Raw genomic sequence first — 17,607 nt, forward strand, 5'->3', positions numbered from 1 at the left:
TTTAAACCATACAATACACCACAAGTTCATATATCAATCCCTGTGCACACTTCTCCAGCTTTTAGAGACATAGTATTTACTACTGTCTCATTTAGGGCGGCTGAAAATATTCCAAGGTCTTGCACCAAAACTTGATATGAAACTCAATCACCAACAACATAACATGTATATTAGATCTGTCTGCATACCTCTTTGGGCCCCTTTAATTGGGGACAGATGTGCTGGTTGTCCCCACTTGACAGTGGCCCAGGTCTATGTAGCAGAAATGCTGATTTAGAATATTTGTCATTATTAACTAATGTGTACTACTCTGAGATGCTTGATCAATACCAACTTGTCCACATGATGGTAGACAGAAGAACAATGCTCCCTGCTTTAAATATATAATACATTATATACATGAAAGACATGTAGGCAGAGCTGCTCAGTAGTCCAAGAGAGAGTATTATAATGAAACACAAACTGTCTACATCGTTTTTGCTCATTTTTTTAAACAAGTATAAATAAATAAATGATTATCAAGTTGTTCAATATTGCCTCCTCTTTTTCAGCAGTCCTGTCTGAGTGAGGTTTATTGTGGTGTGGCAGATGTGTGGTGAAGAGAGACTCTGCGGCATGGTGAACTGAACAGATTGCTGAGGGTTTTCTGCGGTACCTGAAGGTTGTTGGTTCTCTGTGAAGGCTCCTTGAAAGTCTGATTGCACTCTTGAGTGAAGGCTGTGTCGGAATCCATGAGACTCAGAGAACACCAGTTAACTGTCCAATGAAAATCTGGGTGATCCTTACCATGAAAATCTGAGTGGCAAAACAGATGTTTAATACGATCGACTGAACTTTCCATGTCCTTCATTGTATTTTCCAGCTGAAACCTACTGGAATTGCCATAGAACATTATGGGAGAATCTGTAACCGATTTGATTTGGTTACTACAACCTGCACAAAGGTTCCTTAAGAATCTGAGTGAAAGTTCCATTAAAATATGCGTATCCAGTATATGAGGCAATTTTCCTTTAGATTCTGCATGGTTTAAGAGGTGATCCGCCAAGATCTCACTGGAGATTCCTTCAGATTTTCAGAGAAAAGCTGCCAGAAAGCCAGCTGAATCTCTTGTACAATCTGCAGCTTCATTCAGGCGCTCATTTTATAGAGCAGGATGGTTCTTTTGCCACATTCTTTTTGACAACATTTACATATCAAACAGTTGCATGGTGCAGCTGAGCATTGTGTTCTATGTAGAGCTATACATTCAGTCAGAAGAGCAGAGGCAGAGAGTACCTGCAGCCTTGTGTCTTTTCCAACTTTTCTTTTGTAGGCTCAATATGACCAAAATCCTTCTGAACAAAGCCAGACCCAGTTAGGTGTCCTTGTCACACTTTCTGATATTTTGAATTCCAGCCACTTTCATTGTATACTCTTGTTGTCTTGTATTGTGTTGTGTTGTAAGGTAATGATGTATATGATGCTGAATGTGAGTCTGGTCCTTTCGTGAGCTATACAGCAGGTTTACAACTGTGTTCTTATGTCAAGAAGACCTGCCTGACGCAAGCAAACAAAAAATGAAGCACATCAACATGGAAAAAAGCATAGATTGAAAAGATTTTTCTCTTGGTCCGTTAATACACGTTTACCCTGCCTGAGAATGGTGCTCAATTCAGTGACTCCTGACTGAACTGTACTTCCCGCTGAGCCCGCTGCATGAAACTTCCTTATTTGTGATACAGCCCAAAAGTGCTGGTTTCTCTCAAAGCCAGATCTGCTGTCTGATGTTTCGTGTTTGATCTGAGAGAATCCAAACAGTGCACAGAGATATCAGAATCCCCAAGATTCACATAAATTGAATAATTCGAATGAAAAATCTTCACTTCAACATCATCGTCCCTTCATGTTGCACCACTCAGTTCAGTTCAGTTTGGTTTTAGCGCTGCAATGTCTAATATCCCTAATGACACCACAAGCAAACTCCACACACGAGAACCACAAAAATGTGGATCTGCCAGTTTTGATCCATAAACACTGGGTTTCCTTATCCGTAGAAAGTGCTAAGCTGCTAGGTCCAACAGCGAATCAGAGTCTTTTCATCACATACTAGGTCCATATACTTTGTGTGTATGTGTTTGTGTGTGAGTGTGTATGTGTATGTGTGAGTGTGTGTGTGTGGCATGCGTGCCTGTACATATGCATCAGATGTTTACAGTAGAGTTGGTGTTGTTCATATTGACTCTCATCTCTTGAATGCTAGTGATGATTTTTTTCTGATGTCCAGCCAGGTTCACTCCTACTCTCCGCAAATCCCTGAAAAACAGCACACGAACAACAAGACTCAGCTCTTAAAGATGGTTTTACAAGCAAGATTAAATCAGTGAACATTATGCAATATCATAGTAATATGGTAGTTTCTTTGATGCTCTCTCTGTTAGGTCTGCATGTTGCACTGATTTTCTACAGCTATCTCTATCTGTACTACCATCTCTCTCTGTTCTGTAAAGGGTGTCGGGTTTCATAACATTTTCACAGGCTTGCAAACTTGCTTCAATCTTCACGACCTTTTGTGACAATGTTTGTCACTTATCTAACCAAAACAACAACAATAACAACAACAACAACAGCAAACAATAAAGAAGCCTGTAAGAATAAAAACATAGTGTTGACCTTCTGCAGAAAGTGTCATTAAAACTGCACTGCATATTAGATTGTTGTCATTCAAATCTGGTTTATATATTACTAAAACATGTATAGTATAACTAAACTACTCTACTAAACTACTCTATTGCAGTGATGGCAGCATAAATCTTAGAGATTAAAAACATCTATCTTGTACATGTGCTTATTTGTACTGTTTATGCATATTGTAAGTGGCCTTACTCTGATGTCATCTGAGCCACTGTCTCCAGTGAAGAGTAACCTCCTTCCATGAAGAGCTCAGTGTAACGACCCATCTTGATGGTGTCGAGCCACTCCCCTACAGTCTTGCTCCGGGCGTTGAAGTCTCCTTCTACGCTGGCATGCTCCACTAGCAGGTTGGAAACCCTGGTACATGCATGGAAATACAGTACAAAAGTGATTGCTCAGTGCAGTCAAAAAAAAGCGTAAATAATCAAATTAAAATGCAAGATTATACATGTCAGACAATATCCATGGTTGTCCTGTTTCACATCATTATCATAAATGTTTTCAGGAGTGGGATTCACTGTGCTATCAAACACATTTGGAAGCCTAGAGCTGAGCTCAACATCTCTGACAGTTACCACTGAGGCTTCATAATGCTATTTATGCAACATCATGCATAGCTGAAAATGCTGTCCACTCAAAACTTTTTGTAATTCAGCTCACGCTTCATGCTAACAAGCAGAGCGCTCCATGCTATCAAACAAAAATGTTCACACTGGCTAACAATATTCTCCACGCTACAGCTAGAATAGGAGTGTCATGTGGAACAAGCACTGGCTTTGCTGGCATCCCTTTAATCTGGCTAACTGTCATATGTTATTGCATGGGCTGTTAGATAATGTGTTGATTTAATGTGTTCCTGTTTGTGTGTGTGGAAGTGGAATAGAGAGATGAGGATAAAAGATCTCACATTATGTCATTACGTCTGCAAAGACATTAAGGTAATGAGAGTGTTTGACTGAAGGTCTACTTCATAGCACTTGTAGCCATTTAATGCCATTATACACTAATGCTATATATATATATAGTATGGTAGGGAAATACTAATTGAATGTTTAAATGTTCTGATTGAAACTCTACTGAATGCAATTCACAGTAGTGCTTAATTTTAAGAAAATTGAGCCACTTTCATTTATTTCTCAGCTCTTCTCTACCAGCATGCAGCGATCAGAGACTTTGTCCAACCTGATTTAATTATGCAGATACACAAGACTTCAATAGAGACTATTTACATTTCGTCTGAACGCCGATGACTCTATTAACTTGCAGCACTGGGTTTAATTCACTTGGGAAAGAATAAGTCTTTATCTTTTCGAGATAAAAAAAAAGAAATGTCGCTGAAAATGTCTGTTAAAGAGTCAGTCTTATCCAAAGCCAACATACACCACTTGTTGAAAAGATTGAAACAAATTCACATTTAGCAGTTGTACACCAGTTGTTGCTTCAAACAATCTTAGAAGAAAGCAGAGTCCTAATTTTTTAAATAGTACCAACACATCACTGATGATCTCAAGTGAGAAAAGAGTAGTGTATTCTGCTGTTATACTTTTTTTTACCAACTTAATCAGTACTAAACAGGTTGTTGACATGAACCAAAAGAGAACTGAATCTCAAAATGTTCAAATAAAAAAAACAACATTTATATTATATTCATGTATCAGAGTAATTGTTGGCTGTCAATTGCTTAAATAAAATCACTCACATGGTAAGACTGACATGTGCATCCAACCATCAACATTTCAAAAACAACATTTCAATGTTTTTCTGTGCGAGTTCCCACCTGTGTGAGGAGTTGACCAGTTTTTTTAATGAACTGGGGTTACGAATGAGTTTGTCTAGTAGACAGACAATCTCATCAAACTTGGGGCGGTTGCTGCGTTCTCTCTGCCAGCAGTCCATCATTAGGTGGTACAGGGCCTCGGGGCAGTCCATAGGACCTGGCAGCCTATAGCTCTCCTCTACTGCCTTTATTACCTGCAGACAGATGGCGGGATGAAGAGGGACAGAGGGAGGTTAGTTTTTCAAAAGTCATGAGGATGTACAATACCTCAGGACAGTCCCAAACAATGACTGCAATGACTTCTCTTAATTTCCTCTTAAAGTAGAGAAAAGGAGTGAGGTGGAGAGACTAGTACCCCATTTGTAATGACAGTACAAAAGGGTTACCAGAGTGGAGAGCAGTAAAACCTCATATATAAGTCTCAATCTTCCCCTCCCAACCCGGAGTCTGCTTCAACTTCACCTTTATTGTAGCCCAAGGGGAAAATTGTCTTGCAGGTCGGTAAGACACAGAACACATGCACACACACACAGACACACTTGAACATAACATACAATAAAATACATATTGCAAATAAATGCAAAACATTTTCTGAACCACCACACACAAGCTCACATAAAACAATATACCTTAGCGACAGTATAACATAAAAGCTGGCGTATATTAAGCCATCGTCATCCCATCCAATCATCAATGGCAAACTCACCACCATAACCTATGAATGTTATAGAGAAGTGATTGTCAGCTGACTCATCTTGAGCCTCAAGAGACTCAGAAATCCCCAACCCTCATAGATCTGGCCAATCAGAACAGAACCTTTTGAGACTGAAAAGAAATGCAGCTTTAACAGCAACCTTCTTTTATTTGACCTACACAGTTCATATAACCTAGATATATGCATGGAGCAAACCATGCAGACACAGAATCACGATTAATGGCTGGAATATAATGATCAGCTTTGTTAAATTTCTTAAAAGGAACTTCTGAACTTCAGAGACGTTTCACTCCACAAAGTGAATAACATTGACTGATCTGCCGTATCTGTGTATTTGAATATGTAATGTGATAATGCAATAATACACCAAATGATTCAGCACCGGATTCTTCTGTTCTAACACCTTTATAACCTTTTAAATAGATAGACAACCACAGAAACCAGTAAATCTACTGCATCGACGAAGCCCGAAGAAGACAATCAATCATTTCTAAAAGGTGCGGAGAGGACACAGCTTCCTTGGCACCTGAAAATGTAATAACTTTCCCACAGTGGGGCTACAACATGCCTCAGCAAAGTAGCCTTGCTGCCAATTTGAACTCTCTTGAGTAAGATCCTGAATCCTGATGCTAGCTCCAGGGGTTCTGCTCTCTATCTGACCCTACACTCAAACCTCCATGAAGTTAGAAAGCAAACAGAATCCCCTGCGAGAATCAACAAAAGTAACACATCATAAAAGCATTATTTGATACTCTGCATAGCCCAGTAAATCATTTCCGTAAGTAACAAGACGCAGCGCTGAATCACAGAAATGTTTTTTGGGGTGTGGGGGGGGGGGGGGGGGGGGCGGGAATTGAGTTAGATGAATAATAAATAAACTCTAGCTCGCTCTCAGTTAGACCCTGCAGTGGAAAACAGGCTGGAGTTTTCAGCCTAGTTCTGACAGTGCAAGACACTGGAGGGAATTGATTTGTTGAGTTCATGACAGCTTTTACTTGAGTCAAATTCACACACACGCACACACACAACCGACGTGATAGTACTCCAACACACATGCATGCATAGAAGTGCACGCACAAACCCACAAAAAAGAGTAAGAGAAGTAGCGCAGCATCAAATCATTGCTGCATGCTGAGAGGGTGAAGAACTACACACAGCTGACTGGCAGGGAGGGAAGATCAGAGACAGGGAACGAGAGGCTGAGGTAGGAGAAGGAAAGATGGAGAGGGCGGACGAGAGGCAAGAAAGAATACAGACAGAGACTGCGTTATGGTGAGAAAAAAAAGAGAGGACGAGAGAAAGGAGTGAGAAGAAAAAGGGAGAGAAATGGGAAACAGAAGGGAAGAGCTCAGAGAAAGAGAGTGTTAGAGCCTGCACTTTCTTGTGCAGATCAGAGAAAATCCAGCATAACACTTTCAATTAAACATCAAACGTCTTCTCCTCTCCTTCCTCTCTCCTCTTATCCTCCTCTCCTCTCCTCTCCTCCCCCCTCTCTCTCTCTAAACTTCTCTGAGACAGTCTAATAAGCAAAAGGAGGAGTGAAGGGTCTGAAGCAGGGGATGAAGAGGTCACTGGAGGGCTGTGCGTGCATATGTGCCTGTGTGTGGGAAGCGAGTGCATGTGTGTGGTGTCTGGAGCTAATGCTACGTTCTCACTCATTGCCATGTGACAGGATTGAAGTTCTCTCCATTAATGTGATCTCTAGGCTGCAGGATACTGTAGGTGCTTCCCTCTTTTCCTCTTTTCATCACATGCTCTTTCACTTACATTATTTTATCAGGTACTTGCTGACTAACTTGCAACCACTCACACATTTGCTGATTAATACATTTTTAAATTTTGCATTCAGCCAAATCTTTTTTTCTCTCTAACATTGTTAAATAATCTATAAATGTTACACTAATGGGTGATCTATAGCCCCGGTGAGTGTGCAGCCTCTTATTTTCACCGCCAACCATTTTCTGCTTAGCTGTGCACCTCCATGCGTATTCACCTGTTTCACTCTTTTGCTTACGCACGCCTTTCTCTGCACCCCAGAATATCTCTCTCTCTGTGATTGCATTAAAGCGGTTCATGCTCATTGTCAACTCTTTGCAGTAATAGATTTATAATAATGGGTTCCCAGCACAGCCCTCCCTATTCCAACCCTCGCTCAGCCTCTAACAGAAAAAAAGCTGTGAATTTCACCTTCACCTTCAATATCTTCATCTCTGTCTTTATTATACACAAGTCACAAGGAGTGTTTTTCTACTCTAAAATGAGTTAAAGTATGGTGACAGAGAAAAACAAAATTGAGTATTTTTATGCCGTTAGGTTTAAAGTACTTAAGTCAGGATATGCAGCTTTTTCTAGCGGGTAAATTCTACAGACACCAGCAATTTGAGAGCTGTCTTCAAAATGTTATATTACATATTTTATACTCTATATGAAGAGAATGGAATAAGCTCTGAATACAGTAGACTGTACCAAATTGTTTTATAATTGGTAAATATGAAACAAATACCAATATATGATTATTTTTTGATAATAAGAAATCCAACCTATTTAAAATATGAAGCAACTGTATGTTGGGTCTGGACCCCATGGTTGGGAAACCCTGCCCTTACATGCAATTTAATTCCTGCCCTTGGAAACAGAGGATGATAAAAGCAGCTTAAACTGCTCAACTACTGCTTCCAAGAGCCCAACAAAATAAACGAAATCAGCATCTACAATTCCACATCAGTCTACAACAAACTTAAATTGCTGATGAAGATCATGTGATATGATTGAAAAGCTCCTGAACACCTATTAAATTGACCTTTTAGTTTTCTCAATGGTTTCTTCAGGGCCAAAATAACGTGATCAAACTTACGTCTTGATTGGACATCTCCCAGTACGGCCTTTCTCCATATGACATCACTTCCCACATGACAATCCCATAACTCCACACATCGCTGGCCGAGGTGAACTTCCTGTACGCGATCGCCTCCGGAGCCGTCCAGCGAATAGGAATCTTCCCACCCTGAGATGACATGGACAAATATTAAAGATAGAAAATGTAACCTCTGTGAAGGGTTAAAGAAATAGGTCTCATATGGTTACCCAGTCTTTACAGCGAGTAAATACAGCTGCATTCATAGAAAATGTTTGCTTTTTGTTACACAAAGACAGGAACTGAGAATGGACCTTAATTGAGATACTCCTACAGCATGTGGTCCAACCCACAATTACACTAATGACTACCAATTTAGGAACACATTCATGGTACCAAGTTTCACTTTCTTTTATAAATTCCATGTCCTAACTGTCGGGGGTGGGGAGGTGCCACTGAGATTCCTGTACTCGTTTTCCTCGTCTTCATTATCGCGCCTTCATTGCAAAGATAGGAAAGTTCACAGGATGACTGCTGCGTTCCAGTGGAAAATGTGCTTTCAGCTGATGAGTTGTGAAATTAGCTTGATGCAGTATTGATGAACACAGCAGCAGGATATCTCGGGGTCTGATTATTTGAAGGCTGTAAATTATGTTATTCTCACTGCTCTGTCAGGGAAAGAGAGGCAGGCAGCAAGCGAGAGTGAGAGAGAGCAAGACGTGCAGCCTGGCAGCGAGAGGTGAGTGACAGGATATTTGGCGCTAAGGCAGCAAGACTCAGTGCTAATTGAGTGTTGTGGAGACTGAGTTGAGTACTAATTGGCCCAACTCCTGCAGGAAGCAGCCCATCTCTGGCTGACAGGACGCCACGCAGCCTGGGACACACAGCTCAATTTAAAGACCACTGCTGCTGCTTCTGTCTGTGTGTGAATGCGTGCACGTGTCTATGCAAGCGTGTATGTGTGTAATCAGTTTGAGCCAGAATGTGTTGTGTAAGAATTTTCTACTTAATCCGAAGTTTGATGTAACATAATCAGTGTGCACATACAGATATACACACAGCAGATTATATGTCCATGTCAACAGATTCTCTTTTAAGTGTTGAAACAATAAGATGAAAAATCGATTAGTTGGTGGACAGAAAATTGTTAAAGGGGACATATAATGTTTTTTGTGATTTCTGTCATTTATATACTGTTAAAACATGTGATGTCTTCCTGTGAAGTTACCTCTACTTCCCCATTGAAATGACAGATTGTTTATTCTCACAAATGCTCATCTATTATGTTGTGTGTGTTGCTTAGGTTTTTCATGTGTTGTTTACATTTTCCACTATATTTTGGATCAAATTCCATCTCAAACATGCATGAATGTATTTGATAAATTGACATTTTGAGTAATGAATAACAAAAAAAAGTGAAATCCTTCTACTACTGTGTTTACATAGCCTCCCGAGCTGGAGGAATTCAGCCGAGGGGCAGCTTCTGGAAGCCATCTAAACAGAGTGATCTTATTGGGAGGGGGGGCTTAAAGAAACAGGAGCTACAACAGCCTCTTTCAGACAGGGGCTGAACTTACCTGGACCTGACCTAGACCTGGAAATGTGCATTATATGTCCTCTTCTATTAGGCAGCTTTAAATTAGTTGTTTATCAACTATGCAAAAGTGCAAAAAAATAGCTGCTTTCAGCTTTTGACTATGATGATTTGTAGGTTTTCACTGTTTACATTATTTACCAATGCACATATCAAACAATCATATCATTAGCTGCAGCCCTGTATCACACAAAAACACATTCTTACCCGTGTGGTGTACGCAGCCTCCGGATCATCTTCCAGGACTCGTGACAGACCAAAATCAGACACTTTACACACAAGGTTACTGTTGACCAAGATGTTACGAGCTGCCAGGTCACGGTGGACATAGCCCATGTCAGACAGGTACCTGTATTTATCAACACAAAGAAGAGGGTTAAAAACATTATGCCGTGATGGTGCGTTGAGTAATAGATTACATGTTTGTGTGGATTTGATGGTGTACCTCATGCCAGACGCGATGCCACGCAGCATACCAACCAACTGGATTACAGTAAACTGGCCATCATTTTTCTGGACAGAACAAGCAAACAGATACAACATAAATTGGGAGGAACAATATCACATGACAATTGTGATCTTAAAATCAGGTTAAAATCCACAATAATGCAAATGAGAAAATTGCCAGCTACGCATTCTGTGAACGGCTGCTGAGAATTTGACCTCTAGCATGAAATCCACATAGGCATTGATAGCCACTAAGCCCATTGACCTACAGTATAGCAACACAGTTAATACCAAAGTCACCACGCTGCAAATCCAACTTTATTGAGTCACAGTTTGATGTCAATGGGGGATTTTTGAGGGTAAGCACTCGATCACAACCTGCTCTCATTTTCACTGATTATTCTTGCAATATATAGTCCAAATAATCTCCAACAATGACTACGAAGGGACATATGTCAGTGATCCTGGTCTTCCAATTATTGCTCCTCCTGTAGACCTCAGGACATTCTTCCCATGTTGACATGTGTCAATGGCTCCCCTTTTCTATTGGCAGACCTAAACCAAGATGAAAGATTCCTCTAATCCTGCCCAAGGCTCGTTGCTTCCCTCAGTCACACCATGTTTTATGAAATGACTTTCTCCAGTGACGAAACCGGCAAAGCTGCGTCTCCCTCGAGCAAGTCACAGTCACTTTCTTGTTCCTCATTTCCAGCCCTGACTCCAAACTTTCTCCTTCTGCTATCCCTGTGGGAGCTCCAAATCTGCATACCCCAATATTAATAATTAGGTCTTTCAATAACCAGTGGAAAATTATAATGGGATAAAGAACTTTTTGTCAAGGACAGTATCCTTCTTCCCTCTCAAATTTTGCATGCTGGTTAGGACGCCGTCCCTTGAAAGAGCTGGCAAACTTAATTCCAGTCACAGCGCTGACCTATCACCCCTTTTAGCAGCACTTCCTTTTGTATTTTAGGGTCTACGATGCATAATTTGGACGTTCAGCATAATTTGTATGTTCAGTGCCAATACAGGGAGTAGTGCCCTTTATAGCAGGGTGGAAAGTATAAGTGTGGGGGTTGTGGTGGACTTTCATACTGTGGATCAGACTTTGCATCTTCTAAGTCAAGTACTGCTGAAAAATATATATATTCTACCAAATGTTGGCACTATGATCCAACACCAGAATCACTATGTGTACAGTTGTTTTGTGGAGTGTATAAACAGCTAAAATGCTAAAGGAGAAGGTGTTGTCAACTCAGAACAGAAACTAGCTTCATAAAATAATCACAGCTTTTTCCCTCCTATAGAAAACTCTCCCACTCGGGCTCTTCTTGTTTTCTGCCAGTGACAGCTCTTATTGTTAGTTTAAGCCTCAGCTCCTTCCAATCCAAATGTAAACAACCCAACATAACTCTCATCCTTTCTCCACATTTCCACAGCAGACATCTATGGTACTCTTTTCTCCCGTCATGGTTTCAGTTTTCATCACTTCTACAACTACTTTTCCCATCCATCCACAACAGTACATCCCACTTACAAGTGAAATGAGATGTTAAGCTAAAAGTATGAGTTATGAGCCTTCCCTTATACAGCAGTGCATTGTCCATAGCTGTGACAGCTAATCCAGAAGCAAGTCCAGCCCCTGGCTTCTCATGACTGTGTCATTTATACCGGCCTCAGTACAGCAGCCATCCATGTAATTACTTCACAGGGGTTTTTTTTCTGTGCTGCTCTGCCTGCTGGTCCCTGAGCTCCTCTGCCAAAAGGCAGTCACTGACCACAGCCTTCTTCCTTCCTCTGTCTTTTGTCTCACAGTATCCTCACAGTCCACACAGTCTAGATGAGAACATGCTGTTCAGGTAAAATGTCTTTCATGTTCCCAGTCTGCATTTTGCCTTTCTCGCACACCTACACCTCCGAGCACTACCATTTTATTCTCACCTTTTCCCAATTTCCATAATTGCTTTTCTGAAATGTGCCTTTATCATCTTTCCATTGTTGTGCTGAATCATATGACCTTATTCTTCTCATCTCCCTATTAGCCATCTGCTGTAGGAGTTTACCATTTTTTTCCCAGCCTTGTCCGCCAACAGAGCACCTTGCCATTGGAACCAGTGAATAGACTGAAGTGTAGACTGGAGAGTGATCATTTAATTCAGAGATTTGCCAGCCTGCCTCTTCATCATCAATCCACTTTCTCCTCTCAGTGAAGTCCAAACTGTCTAGACAGTGTGCACGTGATTCCAAATGCTCGGTTGTCTTTCCTATTTTCTAACAAAGTGGTCTGTCTCACAATTGGGCCTAATGACCATTTCGAAATGTGTAGTTTGAAATATGTGCCATCTGACACGTAGGTTGTAGTTTGTGCTTTACTCTCCTCTCTGGTTCATTTCTGTTTGGATTGCAGAATGATGAGCTACTGAATTGGAATAATGATAGCTTTGGTGTACATATTCTCATTTTGTGCTGATCCTCTTTGCCCACAGTGGCACATCTCCATTACAAACAGCTCTCAAAAGAGTATTTTCCTTTCCAGAAGATTAAACATTTTTCCACCTCTGTGATAATTGTCCTTCCAATTTGGCATATCAGCAAGTAGTGGCTCTCCACCTCTGTCCATTTGCCACTTACTTCAGTCAATTGAGGTGTTTCAGTCCAACACAGATATATGTCTGAGAGCTGACTCCATTTACTTTTAGTGACACATAATGTGCTGCTTAAACACTCCTTTTTGTTTGATCTTGAAAATCATTCCACTGTCTACCTCCTTTAATTATCACTCTCCTGTTTCCCCTCCTCCATTCTCTTTACAATTGAAATTTCTTATTCTTTGATTCCCTACAACCGTTCTCCCATTGCATACTAGTCTTCCTTCGTCTCCTACCTTAAGGAATGTGTCCAGTGATCCATTCTCCATGTATTCAGTGATGATCATCACCGGCTTGCCTAAGAAGCAACACATGCGGACACATTTTATATTAAAAAAAGCAAATTTAAAATCATGTTGGATCATACATTTTATGTTCAAAGTAGGAGTGGGCAAGTCTTTTTAATCTGAACACACATACACACTATAACAATATTAGTAAAGAGTATAACACAGACTATCATATAATAGCATCATTTCTATACATATCACAAAGAATTTAGCATAGTATGTACAGCTGCACACAGCTTTTTGGTGGCTTTATGGACTTCTCAGGTCCCATCTAGACAGGTTCAGTTCAACTTCATCAGATTTAGTCCAAAATTAATCAGACTATACAGTAATACTTTGTTAAGTTCACTATCCCTTAGACCTTAGCTGTACTTCGTCAGTTTCAGTCTGTATTAGGGCTGCAAATTCACAATTATTTATTGAAGCACTTTATGTGAGAATTCTTTTCAGTGAATCATTTGGTCAATAAAATGATAGACAACAGTCAAAAATGCCCTTTATAATTTCTAGCAAATACTTATTTGAGAATGTGTTTCTTAGGCTTTCTGAAGAATATTACATTTACATTTGCTATTAGGTGAAAAATGGTCCTTTCAGAAAACACAACTCAAAGTGCAGCTGCAGCTAACTGATGAAATACAGCTGAGAATGCTGGATGTTGAAAAACTCAGAAAAAAGTGCAGCTCATTTACTGAAGAATTCAGAGCTGAGTCTGACAAGTTGAAAACTTGACAAGTTGAGCTTCAGATTTGCTAAACATGCACGCTACAACTGCTATAGGAGTAGTCCCAGTAATCTGCATTGTGACATATGTTATATTTCACAGTGAGCATCTTGTGCCCGCAACGGAAAAGCAACACACACTAAATTCAATCTGACTACCAACAGAAATCCTGGTGACTCACTCTTGGTGACGACGCCCTCCAGACGGATGATGTTTGGATGGTTAAACTGGCCCATGATTGACGCCTCCCACAAGAAGTCACGTCTCTGCTGCTCCGTGTAGCCTGCTTTCAAGGTCTTGATGGCAACCTGGATCTCTCTTTTCCCCGGCAGCCTCAGCGGTCCACTGCACACCTCGCCAAACTCCCCTGAGGCAAACAGACAAAGCTTGACTGTGGCCTCAACATTTTCACTCACCTTGACTCACAAAAGTCTTGTCCAACGGTAAAACAACCCTCAATAGATAACTTTGTTTTGCTTTTTTGGAATCAGTGCAATCATGCAATCATTTCTGTACAGTAAACAACTGGCAAGCACATCTCAACTCCTGAATCAATATCCATTAACACATATGGTACATAGAAATGTACCTAGGATCCAAAACCATTGTTACACTCAAGGGCCTATTTTACTGATGTAAAGCTAGAGAACTTGCAAGGCAAACAAATGTTAACAATCACCATGTTTGTCAGCAGAGCACAAACACCATTTATATCTGTGTGAGCTGTCATTTTCTAGGACAGTGTTTGGCTTAATTATGTGTAAGAGTGTGCCTATACAATGATGTGCAATTAGAAAAGTGACAAGTTCATGCAGGTCGAAGAATATGTGGCACACTGCAGTAGAGGTAATGAGAAAATGGTTAAATTCTATACAACATGACAGAATTAGGCTAGACTTATCACTGTTAATACACATAGTATGTTTTAATGAAGTATTGTTTGATATTAAGCTGTTACAGGACATTAGAGGATTTTACCTAAGCATGCATGACTGAGCAGGTTCACTCCAGTGGTTCAGAATGAATGATAATGTATTCTGTAATATTTTATGCTGGTCAAATCAGCCCCAAACTAACGCTCAGAATAAGAATCAGTGTTTCACTTATGCACACACACAAGGCAAGCAAGGCACACAGAGTTGACTCACCAGCTCCGATGATTCGTTCTATGGAGATGAACGAGACGTCAATCTCCTGGGCAAATTCATGCACTGCCTGGTTAGGGTCTTCATATGTGAGGGGGTCGATGTAGGTACGCACCCCTGGGAACTTTACTGCGGACGCACAAGCATGACATTATTACCATTTAGATGTAATTTAACACATCAACAGTCAGTCAGCAATGCTTGCCCAGACAACGATGTGACAGCATGAACGGCTGCCATGTCTGCAACAGAATATCTGATCATTTCATCATTACAGTCAGCTTTAAAAATATTGATATTGTCAAGGATCAAGGAGCAGCGCGTCTTTATGGCAGCTCCAGAGACCAGAGATATATATACCATGATATGAGTTTTTATCAATACAGCCTACCCCAATCAACATTATTTCATATTTTAATATTGATACAAATGTCATTACATTATGTTGCTATTATTATAATCATTTAGATTGAAGTGATATGGTCTGGTACATGCTCTGAACTCCCCAAAAGCTTTATGACTATATCGTCAAAAGCATTGATTTCTGAAGGTACTCACAATACAAAAAATAGAAAAGAAAATACAATGATTCACACATTTATGTATCCCAAAAGAAGAGACCCTTTTCAGTCACTTTTGTGTGTGCGTGATATGTAGCTGACATTCATTTGAAAATATTTTCTTTCATGGTATCAACCGCTGTGACAGTGTACCACACATATTGGCACTGTGGTATTTCTCCTGACTTCTCCGGAGCTGATGTACCCATCAATATCTTGTCTGATGCCAACAGATGGAGAGCAGGCTACAACGCCAAAAATCTGGCTAAATATATAGAGCTGTCACGGCTTATAAATCACCACAGCTCTACATGTCCTCTGCCAACATGGCTGCCATGAAGCAGGTTGTGTAGCTGTCATTCAAAGAAAAGCTCCTAGAATGAAACACACGCACAAGCTGAGGCATGAGCTTACAGTGGTGAATAAACTCATACAGACGTGACCGCTGTCTGAACCCACTACTGTACTTATAGTGTAGACTTTGAATGAACTTGCCCCCAGACACACACACACACACAAACACACACACACAAATATAGAATTAGTTTGAGGCTTTTTTTAACTTACTGTGACCATTGTGGAAGTGCATCTTCTCCTCTTCAGGATCCTGTTTTGCTTTGCTGTAGCCACACCGCCTAAAAGGGAGGACACACACACACACACACACACATCAGTATGAATGTCATGCTACATTATGTGCACAAACAAAAACATTAACTGGGTATTTTTATCATTGCAGAAACACCTTTTGATTAAAGATGCATCAATGACACAGTGGTGACTTGCAGGGCTAGATATACACTGAGAACATTCTGATGGAAATTCATTTTATTTTTGAGTAATTTAATCAACACTGCAACAATAGGTGGGACAAATGAGGTTGAATGTCAATTAGACATTATCAATGACACAGTTCTGGTGACCAGCACTCTCATTTATTTAAATTTAATATCACATTAAAAGATCATCCAGTTTGAAAGTTAATTGTCTCTGTGGTTTCAGCTGGTCCATTTAGCATCGTTTAACAATGATTATACATAATTTCCCTACATGAATTTTCAATTTCTTGAACAAGGTATCACAAAAGGTATACTGTATGCCCTTATGCTTTTTATCTACTGCACATCTAAGCAAAGAGCAGACACTGACATTTACAAACAGAGAGAAGAAAGGGTAACAGACAGAGATTACAGTAAAGATAACACAAAATGGCACAGGAAAGCAAATCCTGGCCAACACAAAGCACAATCACATTTAGAACTAAGTGCAAGATAAGCTTTTTGTTTCCTTACAGGATCTGCTAACTTACATTTTCTAGCTTTTCAAAAAATATTGCTGAAAATGACCAGGTTTTTAGATGAAAGCAAAGTACTGCAGTTTTCAAATAATATGATTTCCTGAGAAAGTCCCTGTCAACAAAGAAACCCTGACTTTTGGCACATTGGAGAGCATTTTTCACTTTTTGAAAAGAGGATATATAAAAAAAAATGTGGTTGTTCAGAAGAAGGATATATAAGAGAAATTCTTTTAGACAAAGGCTTTTGTCTGTGTCCACACCATATGCTTTTCTTTTATATCATTGTGAGAAAGCCTGTCTGTGTATCCCCTGATGCACTGGCCAAAACCTGCATTCATTTGGAAGCTGCGTCGATGCTTTTGTGTGTGTGTGTGTGTGTGTGTGTGTGTCTGTGCACTCTCAAAGCGCATTTGTATGTCAATATTTAGACGAGTAGTATCAGCAATAATCATAGATAAACCAGATTAAACTGGGAGATTGATTTTATACTTGATCATATATGCACACATGCGCACACACACACGCATACACACAGACAGACAGACAGAATAGAGACCGAGATCACTCAGATTACTGTATTTGTGAGGTAAATGCACTTTGTATTGCATTTTTAAGAGTCAACACCATGTCGTGAAATCACTGAATTTTCCTTAGACAGAAAGCCCAATTGCGTTAAAACGAACAACACAAACACACGCACATGCACGTTCACTTGCCTACACACACACACACACACACACACACACACACTCACACAGAGGTCATGTCCAAGTCTTTCCCTTCACAGTTCTCTGTAGGACAGCCAGGCTTGGCTAGAAGCGTTTGGTATGGGGAGCTAGATAGTCTGGGGGAGGGGAGACTGTGTGTGTGTGTGTGTGTGTGTGTG

The 17,607-nt window shown here is 40.2% G+C and overlaps 1 protein-coding gene across 2 annotated transcripts in view; it reads right to left on the reverse strand.

Moving 5' to 3' along the window:
- Nucleotides 1-2,180: 2,180 nt before the first annotated feature.
- The window catches only part of LOC128380618 (ephrin type-A receptor 5), a 61,451-nt gene continuing 46,024 nt past the window's right edge, over nucleotides 2,181-17,607 (reverse strand). Inside the window, exons 10-19 of one of the 2 annotated variants that reach the window (XM_053340492.1) lie at nucleotides 15,992-16,059; nucleotides 14,868-14,993; nucleotides 13,901-14,086; nucleotides 12,942-13,003; nucleotides 10,056-10,123; nucleotides 9,818-9,959; nucleotides 8,017-8,166; nucleotides 4,448-4,641; nucleotides 2,863-3,027; nucleotides 2,181-2,292 (exon numbers count right to left, since the gene is read on the reverse strand). In XM_053340492.1, coding sequence (XP_053196467.1) covers nucleotides 2,181-2,292; nucleotides 2,863-3,027; nucleotides 4,448-4,641; nucleotides 8,017-8,166; nucleotides 9,818-9,959; nucleotides 10,056-10,123; nucleotides 12,942-13,003; nucleotides 13,901-14,086; nucleotides 14,868-14,993; nucleotides 15,992-16,059 — 1,273 coding nt within the window. Of the gene's footprint in view, nucleotides 2,293-2,862; nucleotides 3,028-4,447; nucleotides 4,642-8,016; nucleotides 8,167-9,817; nucleotides 9,960-10,055; nucleotides 10,124-12,941; nucleotides 13,004-13,900; nucleotides 14,111-14,852; nucleotides 14,994-15,991; nucleotides 16,060-17,607 lie in introns of both variants that reach the window. The other variant, XM_053340491.1, reaches the window with a different exon arrangement.

The sequence above is a fragment of the Scomber japonicus genome, chromosome 19 (assembly GCF_027409825.1).
Source record: "Scomber japonicus isolate fScoJap1 chromosome 19, fScoJap1.pri, whole genome shotgun sequence".
NCBI lineage: Eukaryota > Metazoa > Chordata > Actinopteri > Scombriformes > Scombridae > Scomber > Scomber japonicus.